The sequence below is a fragment of the Hylaeus anthracinus genome, unplaced genomic scaffold, assembly GCF_026225885.1.
Source record: "Hylaeus anthracinus isolate JK02 unplaced genomic scaffold, UHH_iyHylAnth1.0_haploid 0, whole genome shotgun sequence".
Classification (NCBI taxonomy): Eukaryota; Metazoa; Arthropoda; class Insecta; order Hymenoptera; family Colletidae; genus Hylaeus; species Hylaeus anthracinus.
The window spans coordinates 19367780-19382226 of NW_026533254.1; the positions used below are offsets into that span (position 1 = coordinate 19367780).

General features: G+C 34.4%; 3 protein-coding genes across 3 annotated transcripts; 1 reads left to right on the forward strand and 2 right to left on the reverse strand.

The window, feature by feature from the left end:
- Positions 1–33: 33 nt before the first annotated feature.
- On the reverse strand, positions 34–3673 carry LOC128896310 (beta-1,3-glucan-binding protein 2-like). The gene is made up of 8 exons (XM_054159605.1): positions 3506–3673; positions 2443–2670; positions 1953–2149; positions 1258–1394; positions 1011–1177; positions 555–880; positions 352–453; positions 34–280 (listed from the first exon to the last, which is right to left on the reverse strand). The coding sequence occupies exons 1-8, from the start codon at positions 3645–3647 to the stop codon at positions 179–181; spliced, it is 1401 nt and encodes a 466-aa protein (XP_054015580.1). The 5' UTR covers positions 3648–3673; the 3' UTR covers positions 34–178.
- A 1498-nt stretch (positions 3674–5171) lies between these two features.
- Positions 5172–7900, forward strand: LOC128896303 (ribosomal oxygenase 1). The gene is made up of 6 exons (XM_054159589.1): positions 5172–5363; positions 5634–6232; positions 6311–6588; positions 6718–7447; positions 7544–7730; positions 7794–7900. The coding sequence occupies exons 2-6, from the start codon at positions 5634–5636 to the stop codon at positions 7863–7865; spliced, it is 1866 nt and encodes a 621-aa protein (XP_054015564.1). The 5' UTR covers positions 5172–5363; the 3' UTR covers positions 7866–7900.
- A 137-nt stretch (positions 7901–8037) lies between these two features.
- Positions 8038–11901, reverse strand: LOC128896315 (multiple coagulation factor deficiency protein 2 homolog). Its single transcript, XM_054159611.1, has 5 exons — positions 11759–11901; positions 9195–9354; positions 8820–8906; positions 8429–8589; positions 8038–8328 (listed from the first exon to the last, which is right to left on the reverse strand). Exons 2-5 carry the CDS (start codon positions 9344–9346, stop codon positions 8192–8194), a joined length of 537 nt encoding a protein of 178 aa, XP_054015586.1. The 5' UTR covers positions 9347–9354; positions 11759–11901; the 3' UTR covers positions 8038–8191.
- Positions 11902–14447: the final 2546 nt, after the last annotated feature.

A 14447-nucleotide genomic window follows, 5' to 3' on the forward strand; every position in this document is an offset into this window, starting at 1 on the left:
AAAGGTTTAGTTAAAATAATGCAAAGAAAAATATTAAGTTTTACAAATTTTAGTTAAGTCCATTATAAAATGATTTGTGCCAGTAAAGGAGTTTCTATTGTATATACAATGATAGATAATAAAAGAACTGATGTACATGTTCTTAGAAATTCCTAAATTAAAATAAATAGTATGATGCTTAGATTGACCACACTTTGATATAGTCTATATGAAGGCCAGTGTCGCTTCCTGTCCACGACTCTAGCCACTTGTCTTTCTTGATGTAGAAGTTATAAAGTGCCTGTAATACATGGTATTGAACTGTTAATATTTTCTTAACCTACAATTGGTAATAAAACTGACTGCAAGTACCTTTGAAGCTACATTTCTCCAAGGTTTATCATAGTTGCCACTTGTCGAATTATCAGGGAAGAGGATGTGGCCTCCAACAGCTAGACCCATGTTAAGATAAACCTACAATGCATATACATAATCAGTAGATCCAGTAATATTATACAGGTTGCATAATTTCTACAGATGAGTAATTAAAAGTTAGATACATTCCATACACTTACTGGTACATCGTACGTCACTTGTTGCTGACCATACTGTTCGCCATCGACTTTAACCGAGACACTACCGCTTTTCCACTCTAGTTCGTACACATGATAGTCGTCAGACCACAACGAGCTCGAAGTTTTCATAGGAAGATCCATTCTATTGTCCTGCAATAAATGTTGATCTAGATTAATCGCGAATGCACCGCCCAGAAGGACGCGTCCACTTATATCTTCGTCGTTGTGTGTCGTTAACGTGGGATTGCCAACCGAATGAGCGACTAAGATATCGCAATAGAATTTCTTATCTTCCGAACGAGGTTCCGTACTTTCTAGGCTGATCACTGAAATAAAATAGCGATAGTAGAAATAGTAATAAAAACATGAAACATCGAGTAGCGCGCGCTGTGATTAGTATAATTACAATATCAAGTATGACGTTGTTGTCAGTTTTAAACATAAAACGGAACTTACGAGGATATATCCAATCGCCGCGCGGGAGTTTGGCACGAATTTCAACTTTTCCATATAAGAAATTGAAAGATTGTTTAGTATTCAAACGTCCTGACATTACAGGCGGCAAAATCTGCGAGCCAATCGCGTTGCGTTTGCACTCAGCGGTTCCAGCTACGCCGGTACATCTGAAAATATATGAAACATGCTTCACATAACGTACAACTATTGTGTTTTGTTTAAAGAATTATAATAACGATATTCTTACTTGTCCAAGTTCAGGATTCCAGACCGCACGAATTCTAGTCCAAATTTACTTTCGGTGAGAACCGGTTTAATATGTAATTCGCCATTGTTTACTTCGACGTTTTTATCACTGTTCATGTACATGACAAACTCGTCGTTCTGAAATGAACAGAGATACAATTCTTTTATTATAAAATTACTCTCCTGTTGGTTTACATTTGATCCTTTTTATCGAGGTATAACGATCAGGCTTTTATGCAAATTATTCTAAATTAATTTATTAAAACGTCAAACGTGCAAATTTATTTGCAAACTCTTCGTTAATGGGTCAACATTCAGGAAATACTTTTTATTGTTAGATGCAAAAGGAACAGCATAAAGTGCGATAAAGTTGGACAAATATTTAAGAGAAAAGTCGCACGAAACGGGTCACGCAGTTCAGATTATTTATGATTCAGTAAACAAATTCGTGAGAAATAGATCTGTGTAGAGGAAAGACGAACGGATTTTCCGAGAAACTTTCACAACAAGTCTATTAAAAATGCTCTATACGAAGATCATTGATTTTTTTTGCTGGATTAATCTTGTTTCGCTATAAATATTTACACTTTGGTGTCTCATATTTGTTTTTCTAAAATTTTTCTTACTTCTCCAGATGAATATAATGTAAACAGGAAAAGAAATTCATATAAGGAATTTTATAAACGTTACACTTACCGGAGAGTCTGCAAAACGTTCGACAATTGTCCATCGACTTGCGTTGAATGAATCGAATGTTTCTTCGAAAATTAATTGACCCGAACAAACACTGTGTTGTTTTAAATTATGAGTATTTTTATCGTAATAGGAAACTTTCGTATTGCAGGTGCCAGAACTTTGTCCGGTCACGCGCGTCCCATCGTAATGATACATTTCTAAAAAATTAATTAATAAATAATAAACATATATGAATTCTTAAATTGAAAAATATACAAAGTAAATTACAGTGGATTAAGAAACAAAGGGTTTTACAAACGAGGCTTTAGCATTTTGTTTTTTTAATAATAAAACAATCCTGTCGGTGTAGTCACGCTTGAAAGTTATCATCTTCCAGGTTTAATTAGAATCGTGTACCTTCATACAGATTTTAAAAAATTGAGCATATTTTTTGAAACTCCTAAAACCCTTTCTGGAAAACCCTCGATCTTTTTATTTTAACGAAACCAACCTCTGACCACATGCTGCTGATCAAGTAAATTATACCCTAATCCATTGTAAATTACATGAATCCAATAATAAATAACATCGCCCTGTTTGAGCCTCGTGCTTCGATCTTCGTAAGTCCATCGACCGCCTCGCACTTTTACAATATCTCTGGCAATGGTTCCTGCTTCGAGACCTTGAAAGTCTTGGTTGAACTTGACGTGGAATGCCACCAAAGTGATCCCGCTTTCGTCTGATGGCAGAAGGCATCGTTTGTTGCGAGGCAATTAGTATGTTTTTTTTTTTATGAGTCTTTTAGTCGACAAACTAAGCAAGTCCCTTTTCTCAGCATTGATAGAAACGAACTTTCATGAAAATTTCAAATTTGCGTGCGCATATTATACTTGCATCGTTGCATCAAATTAAAAAATGATGTAATCAAAAGTTGTTTTTCATTCAAATTTTGTCCTGTATCACTTTCTGTCTAATTACTCAGAAAAAAGTTAAAGCTTGTACTTGTCCCTATTAATTTGTTTGATTAATCGCGGAAAGTATCGAACCGAACGAACATAAGCAATTTTGTCTCTTAATGAATTTATGGTCTAATCTCTTATCTTTGTTTACGTTTTGTGAAAGGTCTCCAAGGAGCATGAATTATCGATGTAACATTTTTTCCTATCACAAAAGACATGCGAGATATTTAAGATGTAAGAACTGGGTGATACACCCTGTATATGTATGTATAAGTAAAGTTCCTCAGGACATTGACCCTGAATAATATATTCCAAAGTCGTTGGAATCCCTACCTCGAACGTATCTCAAACTTTAGGAATGCAATACGTAGTATGTTGTATAAGCAATACTATGCCGATTGATCGCGGATACAGGAAAAAGTTTTTAGAATGTTGACCATGATAAGATATTTCAAGGTCATTTAAGTCGACGAGATAGCTAATATTCTAAATCTAAATAATCACCACGTACTTTGGTTATTGTTATTATCGTTATTTCTGAATAGAGCCGACTTGGGTCTAATTAATTCTCTTGTTAATAAAATTCAATTAGATTTCTCAAGAAACATTACTCACGTGGAATGGACATTCGTATCCCTACTGGATAGAGTGGCTCCACTCTGACATTCGGAGGAACATATTGAGCCACGTTCACCTGGGCTACGTTAAACAACGAAACGAGAATAATAATACACCACTTGGTCCAGAGAGCGTTCATGATACGCGCGTTCGATAACTTTGGTGGCTTAAACGATACTGAGCTCGGGAAAGCCTCATCCGATTATTACAAACAGGTTTGCGTATAAATACATCTACTATGATGACATTGCCCGCCCATACCCCGCGGTGTCCTATCATTCCAAAGTATAAATCGACTCATTGACATTCGACGGGGTGTTCTACCTAACTCTTACATCTCAAATATCTCTCTTTCATGATAGAACAAACTGTCGCGGAAAATATTGTTTGGTTTTAAATGGGACATAGTATGATAAACAAAGGAACTATGTCAAGGTCATATTATCCGAGATTTCAAGGTCATTGGCGTCTTTTTCAACGAGATGGGGCATTTTTATAAAATCGTATATTCGATGATTAGTAATGAAAAAATTTATGAAAAATGTGCGAAGTGAAATGTCAATAAATGTTTGGAAAGTTATGATGTTCCGGATCGTTGGTCCGATTCATGCAATTAATGGTATTATGGACCAATATGTACACATGAACATGTCGAACATTTTATTTCCATTTATCAACAATTACGTGTCAGAAAATTACATTTTGCATATCAATGGTGCTCCAAATCTATAAAAGTTAATTCAATCACAGATTTTACATTGGCTTTTACAATCCAAACATCTGAATCTAGTTGAATCACACAATCACGCAATCTTGTCGAGAAAAGGATATTTTGGCACAAAGTGTACAATTCCATACCGTATTTATGGTAACTGTTTACGAATAATGGCAGAAAAACTTGTTATGATACCGAGTTTCAGCACTGAGTGGCGTACTTCTCTCGTTTCAAACAATAATTTCTAACAATATATATCATAAGATTTCAAATCGATCATTCAACACCTCTGCTTTCAAAAATTGTTTAATATGGATATATTTAGACACTGAGTATTGCAAATTTTCGTTTGATAGAACGTGCGGTTCTATTCAAGGGAATAAATTTGATATTTGATACATCAATTTTCATTCCCAACATGTTACCGAAATAATTAATTTAGTTTTACGTATGGATGTAGTTTATTTTGTATAACTTCTTTATACAAATTTTTATTGCATTGTGTTAAAATGTAATCTATTATCAATTAGTATTTGCTGTGAAAATAATAACTTGTTACTACTAAATTAGACAGAAGACAACCATCATCCAACAAATCTATATAAACGATATACAATTTTACAGATTGTATAACTAATACTTTATCGAAATTTTAAATTTTACTACCATAAATTAATTATGGAGTCATTCAAAAAGTAGGTCACACTAATTTAGCTTGATTTTTCACCCATCGCGAATTCCGTGTTCTCTGAAACAAAGCACCAGTATGCCAAAAATAATTATATGAAATTATTATTTTTAAAATAATTTGAATAGAGTTTATTCTTCAAGTTTCAATCGATATAATTGATAAATAACTTAAATCCTGTCAATTAAAAAATTAAATTGTAAAAATTACAATTGATAGCAAGTAACAATATTTTTATATTTAATATTATACTACAAACAAATGTTAGAAATTGAACCATGCGTTTACCATCATTTACCATGCCTAAGTGACGTACAATCGATAACATGTGTTGTGGTTGATAAATTGGAGCAAGAGTTTTAATGATTACAGTTTCACAGAAACGTATAACGTAATTGGAGCAGAACTAAAAATTTTATACAAGTGGACAGTTTTTAGGATAATTTTGAAAAGTAATGTTTCATTTATTCATCGTAAAGAATATTCAAACATAACCTTTAAATATACCGGTTGTAGTTCTCAATTACTGTATTTTTATCAGTATCGTGCTGTGCATCGTTTTATTAATAGTAACGCGTAGCACAAATATAGTTGTAGTTTATATTTAACAATTTTTCCATACTTATGTTCATGAATGTAGTTGTTAAATGATTCTAGAATTTGGTTTGTAGCATTGGACTGAGAATTCATACAAGTATAGTTTTATTATCGTGTCTTTGCAGATGCTTAAATTTCGTGAATCAATATCAGCGTTTGCTGTGCATGCTATGAAACGCAAAAATGCAGAATTATCTGCAAACTCAAAGAAATTAAAGAAAAAACATATTCCTGAAAGAAGAATAATTTTGAGAAATGAAACGAAACACGAAAGAAAGGTAAAAACAAAGCAAACATCTTTACATGGAAATTTTGAAGAAGCTGCCAAGTCCTCGAAAGTTCAAACTGTAAATAAAAAGAACAGTGTAATATCTAAGAAACCTAATCTTTCTGCTGCTATTCGAAAGAATAAATCCATTCAAAAAACAATGTGTAATGGAAAAGATAAAAAAGTAACATTACGGTCTGATACGAAAGGTTTGGAATCAAAGACCCAATTAAAGAGTACTGTTTCAGCTTTGAATACAGGTGTTGCAAAAATGAAACATATTAAATCAAAACATCAGAGACAAAGTAAAAAGAAAAAGTTAGCAAACCAAGTCAATCTACCATCTAATTGTACAGATGTTAAAACCACAGAAGAAAATCATGAAAATCCTTTGAATACGTGTAGCTCGATGTTAGAGTGGTTAATTCATCCCATGAAGATAGAAGACTTTTTTGAGTAAGCACGGTATACTTATGTTTCATGAAATTATAAATTTTTTTATGTTTCTTTCATTATATATATATTTTTTTTCAGAAAAAATTGGGAACAAACACCTGTTCATATAAAAAGGAATTGCCCCAATTATTACAAGTTACTTATGTCTACTCCAATGTTGGATAAAATATTAAGAGATTCTTATATTTTGTTCGCGAAAAATATCGATATTACTTCGTATGAGAATGGTGTTCGAGAGACACATAATCCCGTTGGACGAGCAATTCCCAGTGTTGTTTGGGACTATTATATGAATGGATGTTCTGTTAGAATGTTGAATCCACAGACATACATACCAAAATTACATTCATTAAATGGTAGGTATTTTTCTTCAAAACTGAATGTATCACTGTTGGCATAAATAATTTAATATGTAATTAAATAAATGTATTTGTGGAATACATGTTCTATATCTTTTGTTATAAAAACTTATCTTCTATTTTCAGCTACACTTCAAGAATTTTTTGGTTGTTTTGTTGGTGCAAATTCTTATTTAACACCTCCTAACAGTCAAGGTTTCGCACCTCATTACGACGACATCGAAGCATTCATATTACAGGTAGAAGGTAAAAAGAGATGGAGATTATACAAACCTCGAAATGACAATGAATACTTGCCAAGGTATTCTTCAGAAAATTTCACAGACACTGAGATTGGAGAACCTATATTAGATACTATCGTAAGTGCAGGAGACTTATTGTACTTTCCACGAGGAACGATACATCAGGGTGAAACCATTGACACGCATAGTCTCCACGTTACTTTGAGTGTTTACCAAAAAAATAGTTGGGGTGACTTCTTAGAGAAGTTACTTCCAGATGCTCTACAAACTGCTATGGAAACTGATAGCGAATTTCGAAAAGGGTTACCTCGGGATTATTTAAGATATAGTGGTTTTGTACATTCCGAGAATCAGAGTAACGTCAAAGAAGAGTTCAAGGAAAAAGTTAAAGGTTTACTTAGAAAATTAATAGATTACATCGATGTAGATAATGCTGCAGATTTGATGGCCAAGGGTCATATTCACGACTTCTTACCGCCGGTTCTTTCAAAAAGTGAACAAGAATGTTCGATTGTCCAAGATGGCGAACAAATGACTGCAAATGGAATTGTTGAAAATCGGGTAGAAATAGAACCTGACACAAGAATTCGATTGTTAAGATCTCATGGCATAAGGCATGTTTTAATATAAGTTATATTATTTTTGAAATTAAGCAATTAACTTTCAAATGAAACTGTTAACCTTTAAAGTTTATTATTTATTATGTGCAGGTTAATCAAAGAGGATGACGCATTTAGAGTATACTATTCTAGTGAAAATTCTAAAGAATATCACGAATATGAACCACAATATTTAGAGGTTAGCGAAGTATTTGTACCTGCAATTCAAAAAATTATATTGCAATATCCTGATTTTATACGTGTAGAAGACTTGCCAATTGATGGAGAAGATAATAAGGTATGTTAAATAAGAATTAGTTCAATGAAATACTATATATGTATAATAACATTTGTTTAACAGATACAGATAGTTAAGGATCTATGGGAAAAATGTCTCGTTGTGACAGACAATCCGCTGTGTACGTTAGAGTAATTATAATTATTGTTTTTCAAGAATTTGTACAGAAATGAATAAAAAAATGAATATTAGAATCTGAAGTTTCTAGTAGGTTATTATTTTTAGATACTTGCACAGGGACTAAGATGGCGTAGGATTCAGGTAGCGTAAGAAAATGCTGAGTTGGAAAGTAAATATTTAGTTAGAATGATTGGTACATTACAGTATATTTCAGTAGAAGAAAACAGTTGTTACAAAAGAAATGGATTGAATGAAAAATAAATCTTTTCAAGCATATTTCATATAGATGTAAATTTGTGTGTCGCGCAGGTTTCTCTTAACATAGTCCGTAGATGAGAAATTTATTTTCCAATTCTTAGATTAGTATCTCTCTTAGCTTGAGCAATGTGGTCTCTCTGCCTACCGAGTACGTATTCGATATATCCAAGATATCCGTCGTTATCTAAATCATCCTCCTTTAGTACCTTGTCTATCAAGTCTTGATAATAGGAAATAATAATCATTAGTGTTTGGTATTTGTATTTTAGATATTTTTATAACTTTTGAATGAAGTATTTACAAGTAACGAGTTTACATACCAACAATCCATGGCAAATCATCTTCATAATTCGTCAATCTGGGTTCTTCGGTTATACTTTTACGCTCAGTGTCGGCGAGCCGATTTTCATGAAATGTATGTTGAATAGCATGGAGAATCTCTAATCCATCCAATTTGGCATTATTGTCAATGTCGTGAACTCTGCGATTAATAAAGTAATTACAGTTCTGCGATGTACACGATCGTTAATGATAACGCTTAGATAATTAATTAATCCATTCTTTCAATGATAGTTTTGAATGTTGGTCGATATATTTACCGAACATGGAATTATTGTTACAAATAGAAACTTGAGTTATACTGTTTCCACAGAAGGAAAAGTATTTTGTAGCATTAAAAAACATCGCACTTGGTTAATTTTATGAACATACTTAAAGTAGTGGAATTCTATCTCCTGTTCAGTCATGTTTGAAAAATCCAGATCATCTGCCATAGACCCCATGTCTTCTTTTAAATGGCTGAAATCATATATTCATCATTTCGGTTTCGTTGTATATCGCAAACGGGGTAATGTTGCTATAATTTCTATGCAAAGTGAGAGGAAAGTTAATTTAAGAAATTTCGAAAATCATCTGAAATTGTTTGGGTGACCGATGAATGAATAATGTTCATTGATGTTGATTGTTGCATTTTGGTATTAGATGTTCAATATTGATGTCACGTAAAAATATTCGAATCGTGCGATAAAGTATGGGGCATTTAGAGACAAATATAGTTGAAAAGAAATTAATATGCAGTTAACTAACGTAGTATCCTGTAGTAGATTTGCATCTTGTGTTATCTTAACGTCTTTCTGCGGAGCGTAGTGATGATGAGAGACGGCGCTTCGTGGATGATGAGGTCCACGGAAACCATTAGAGAGTGTGATACATAGACTGATCAAGACTGTGGTTATCATTTGCGCGTCTGAAACAGAACAAAAAGATGTCTTTATTATTTTTTAACAAGCCAATTAACCTTTCGACTACGGGACGATTTTTGTTAGAAATTCTAAGAGGCGTAGAGGCGTGAATTTACAAAAAAATATCAACTTATAAGACGGAGCTTTTTTATATTTTAGATTGAATTCCATCGCTAGTTTAAAGGCCGATATCATCGTAATAATTAAGTAAGGTAAAATACCCAGTACTTGAACACATTTTAAGATATATCATGGTCGAGTTCGACTTTGGCAAATAAACATTAATCTCTTAACAAGTGGACGTTTAGTTTTTTATAAGTCTAATTATTGTCAGTAATAACAAAGAATATCGTCGCTGCAGAAGTTACTGTGTATTTTTCCTTAGCTACTTTTTAGTTTGAACAAAGGAGTCGTTGTTTTACGGTACGTTTTCAATCGCTTTTACACGGATAAACAGGATGTGCAAATGCGAAACGAGGTGACAACTGACGAATGACACTACACGACATTTCTTACTATGCCCAACAACAATAGGACCTGCTGGGACACTTTCATCGCCTATGTTGCCGTAGTAGTGCCTATTACCACTTCCCGGGGTTGAACACCCCTTAGCTAGCGACAGATGGGCGGTAGAGGGAGTCCCAGTAATTATTATGCGATTACCCACAAGCCCATTGATTTAGATTGGACCCGGGGGGCGCAGTGCGCGGCACTGGGCCCGTCTTCAAATTTGCCACGCATCACTCGTCAGGGACTTGAATAGATTTTCAAGAAGGTACGGAAAAACGAGGCATGTTCCTTTCTTTTTTTCAAAGGAAATTTTAATAATTTGATTGAATCGTTCTTGGAAACTTTTTGTTAAAACAGTCGAAATGAAAGTTTTGCAACTGTTCCAAACTATCTATTGTACGAGAATAATTTTTAAAATAGTTCTTAAGGTACGTACCACGAGAACAGATATTCTTTTTAAGGAAAATTATAAGTTCGAACAGATTCAAAAAAGAAATATTTCTTTCGGTTCTTGGCGCGTTTTATGCTGCAGAATATAATCTAGACCTTCGTAATTACGAATTGTAAATAGAAATCTTAAATTAGCAAATTTTCTTCGTTAGTAGATGGTTGTCGAAAGAATTCGCGGTGGAGAAATGCATCGACTGAAATATCGAACCAAGTACGACGTATCGAAAGTTTAAAGCAAAGGAGCAACCGTTTTCGAGGGTTACAACCGAAAGGCGAAATGCAGGAACGAATAGAGATAGCGTCAATTTTCGTGTTTGCTCTCGAATTTAATACTCGACGTTGTGTAGAGAACAAACGGAGATAGGTGTTAAAAAACACGCAAGACAGATAGGAATCCGGGGTACTTAGGAATCAATTTTATATAGGCTTACGGCGGTTGAGTGAGAATGCATATGTTGAGGGTGCCTCAAGGGGCTTTCGATGCAAGTGGACCCCCCGGGTACGCACCCCAGTTGGAACAGAACACTCTCGGTTCCCCTTCCTCGCTTTGGTGTCGAAATCTATAAATAATTTATATCATTTGGTCCATTCACCAAGAGAGCCCATATGTACCTGTGTCGCCTTACAGGGGATCTGTGACCAGTTCAGATTTTTCGCGCAGAACATTACTAAGAACCTCGGATCAGAGCTTATCTCATGGTTGTTTGGTTAACGAGCCATAGACACCTACATGTATGTCGGCGTCATACATTCATTCCGATTCAAGAATGTTCGAAAATGTACTCTATCTCTTCCGATAGTGATTTTTTTTTCCCAACCCTTTTTGTATCAAGGATATTTCAAGGTCATCGATGTTTTTTCTCTTATAAATGGATACTTTTTCGTATCACATCACGTAGCTGTCATCAAAATACGTTCAGATATATGTATAATAAGATGACCTCGAAATTCAAAAAATTCAATTAAATTCAAATTCTACTTTGTGGAAGCTTGTAAATAATTAAGAGTTCTGACTTTGTTTTCAATAGTTGTGTAGTTTCTGATCGAATAAACTAATAGTTCTGTCAATGAGAACTATTGATTCATTTTTTCAAAAAGCTAAAATCATCCGGTAAAATGTCGATGTATTAACATGCAACCTAAGAGTCAGACCGTTCCATGGAGGGTTAAATAACATATATTTTCAGATTGCGGAATTATCATCCCTTAATCTTCAAATAACCCGCGCTCCTTGTCTTTCGATATCTGGCATCCGAGACTATCGAAGCGCGATCTTTAGCGCGCCATCGAGTAGGGTAACTACCCCCTCGTTCGTTCCAACTCGATTTAGGTTAGCCTAACCCTAACCTAACGTCGTGACGAAGCCGGAGTTGGTCGTTCGACTCGATATTCGAACGGATTCGCTTCCAACGTGGACGAATCCCTGTTTAGAATAAAATGCGCCCTTACCTGAACACGGCGAGTTCGATCAGCTGTGATTATCGATCCTCGAATGCAACTCGAGTCGCCGTTCAAACCTTTTTTCGTCGATCTTTCCGACGGTGTTTTCGACTGGGTCTCTTCTCACGGGGAAATCGCGTGACATTTATCGACGTTCTTCGGGGAGTTTGCGTATTAGAAGAGTTGCTCGAAACTGTTCCACCCTCGAGCGGGTCACTCGACTTTCGAATTTTCTAAATGAATGGACAAAAATTCATCGAATAGGATTCCTGGGATGTAGTCAATCTATTTGGATAAAAACTATCGAATTTAACACTTTTTTTGGTTTAAGGGAGGATAGTGCCGTCTAGAGGGATGATTTTTAGGTAATTTTTAGGATTTTTATTTGGGAAAATAAATAAATTTTTCTACGTATTGCTACATGTTTAAAGCAAGTAGAAAGAATACTTCTATTGTAAAAAAATATAAACGTGAACGTCGTATGGGAAGTCTTATTAAATAACAAAGAAATGATAATTTTCTGAATTAAAAATATATAATTTATACGATAATAGAATTCATTAAAATCCCATCTATATTTCCATTGATTCTCTAATTTAATGTTTAGATTTACATAAAAGTTTTCATTGGAAAGAACAAAAAATAATCAACAAATATTTATTGTTAGAAGTAATCGGTCTATAATTTTGAAAAGCATTTTCAAACGAAATTCAATATATTTTACATTGTGCTGGATGCACTTCATCATGTAAATTGCATTATACTCTGGTTTTCTATAACGGTTCACTTTTTGAAATTGTGAGGTGCATTGAAATCCATCAAGATAAAAATTGGTTGAAAATGAAGAGACAATCCTTGTTCACTCGTTCATTTTATTAAGTTCTCAATATTAAAACGAAAATTTTGCCTTTAAATTTCTTATTGCTCTTTAAACTGCTGCAAATAATTTTTTAAATATTATCGAGTAAATAGAAGTAATAATTAAGAATAAAAAAATCAGATACCTAGTAAACTAAGTAGTAGATAATATGAGGATTTGTATTTGTTTAATGAAAAGCATTGATTAAATAAATCCAATCGTTTCTAAATTCTCACTTCTCACTTCTAAATAAACTTCGCACAATGTAATTATTATAATTACATGATTATTCCAATGCGAATAAATAGATACAAATGGTTACGTACAACGTTTCCTCAATGAACTGCATCGAAAAACTTCTAGTAATAATTAATTTGTTTTCATGTTTTTATCGAGTCTCAGGTGTTGGACCATTCATTTGGAACCTTGAAGCTTCAGATTCATGAGCTTCACGGTAGATTCACCACTGATAACAACACAGTATTACCTCGTTAACTATCGTGGTTTCTGGCTCATTAGCTGTCGCGTGTGAGGTTGGAAACGTTCGCATAATGATTCATTTCGTCAACGAATAAAACATAGTATTTGTTCGTCGACACCAGACACCATTTTCATTTTATACAGTTCATGTTTATTTCAATGTGCAATTAATGGTACAATTTATATACAATTCATCGCAACGACCCCATCGTTCTTTATTAAAATTGAAAGCTCTAATTTCAGTTCGTTTACCCAAATTTGTAACGTGGTAAATTTATTTAATGTTCGGTCGGAGTTAATAACTGTAATATTTAATGAAGTGGAACTGTTGAGGCAGGGGGGCCAACCGCCCCCAAAGTTTCTTTCAAAATTAATTCTGTTTTTAGATAGTTATTTGTTTTCTTTATAAATAAAAGCGAACAAAAAATTGTTTCATTTAATTCATGCTTTTCATTAAACGAATACAAATTTAATAAATTAATTCTGCTTTAATGCTCACATAAAAATTGATTGAAAAACAGGAAATGATCACCTACGAATTACGTAATTCTGTCATGGTTTCCAATAAAGATTAACGAAGATCGTAAGGGTGCGTTTATACGGTTTAGGGAATGTGTACAGAGTAGTCATATCGTGCCGCAGGATTTGATTGATAAACCACAAATGCCAAAAGATGGCCACATGGATTTCATCGCTTTCGGAGTTGCCTAACGGTGGATTTTCTCGAAATGGTAGTTGCCGAATACCATTGAAAATTGAACCAACAAGCTTACCGTCCAACACTTTACCAAAATTATTTTTAATATTTCATATATTTCTGATATAATTCGCATAATTCGGGAATATTTAAAGGATTCGAAGGACAAAAAGAGAAGGCTTGAAAGCGTGAGACAAATTAGCGATACGTCGTATGAACGATCGAGGGTCCAGGAAGTACCGTGTACGTAACGCGCGCATAAGCCGAAAAAGGGGCTGAATAGCGTGTTCGGGGAAAAGAAGAGGCAACCAAAGCACGAATAGACAAAAGAAAAAGATCGAATAACGGAAAAGTCTAGGTGAAGGCAAAGAGTGGTGGGACGGGAGTGGGCGGACGGACGGACAGACGGACGGGGTGGGGGGGTGGGGACGATGGGGGGAGGGAAAAGTGCGCGAAAATGGAGGCAGAGAAGAAAACAGAAAATTGGACAGCATGTGTACAAGGACCAAAGAGTCAAAGAAAAAAAAGAAACCAGAAATACAGGGGGTTGAGAGAGACGATGAAGGGCAGGGATACGAAAATAGAGAAGGGAAGGATGGGGAGGTGGAAATAGAGACGTCCGTGAAACAGGAAAAGAGAACGAAAGAGGGAATAGATGGGTA

Bases quoted from the DNA above. Each gene is read 5' to 3' on its own strand.
- LOC128896310 (XM_054159605.1), bottom strand. From the start codon at position 3,647: ATGAACGCTCTCTGGACCAAGTGGTGTATTATTATTCTCGTTTCGTTG. The intron at 1,395-1,952 runs GTAAGTGTAACG...TGTTCATTTCAG, and splicing joins AACGTTTTGCAGACTCTCCG to AACGACGAGTTTGTCATGTA. The intron at 454-554 runs GTAAGTGTATGG...TATGCATTGTAG, and splicing joins AAGTGACGTACGATGTACCA to GTTTATCTTAACATGGGTCT.
- LOC128896303 (XM_054159589.1), top strand. From the start codon at position 5,634: ATGCTTAAATTTCGTGAATCAATATCAGCGTTTGCTGTGCATGCTATG. The intron at 7,448-7,543 runs GCATGTTTTAAT...TATTATGTGCAG, and splicing joins TTAAGATCTCATGGCATAAG to GTTAATCAAAGAGGATGACG. The intron at 7,731-7,793 runs GTATGTTAAATA...TTTGTTTAACAG, and splicing joins TTGATGGAGAAGATAATAAG to ATACAGATAGTTAAGGATCT.
- LOC128896315 (XM_054159611.1), bottom strand. From the start codon at position 9,346: ATGATAACCACAGTCTTGATCAGTCTATGTATCACACTCTCTAATGGT. The intron at 8,907-9,194 runs GTTAGTTAACTG...ATATGATTTCAG, and splicing joins AATCTACTACAGGATACTAC to CCATTTAAAAGAAGACATGG. The intron at 8,329-8,428 runs GTATGTAAACTC...CCTATTATCAAG, and splicing joins TGATTTGCCATGGATTGTTG to ACTTGATAGACAAGGTACTA.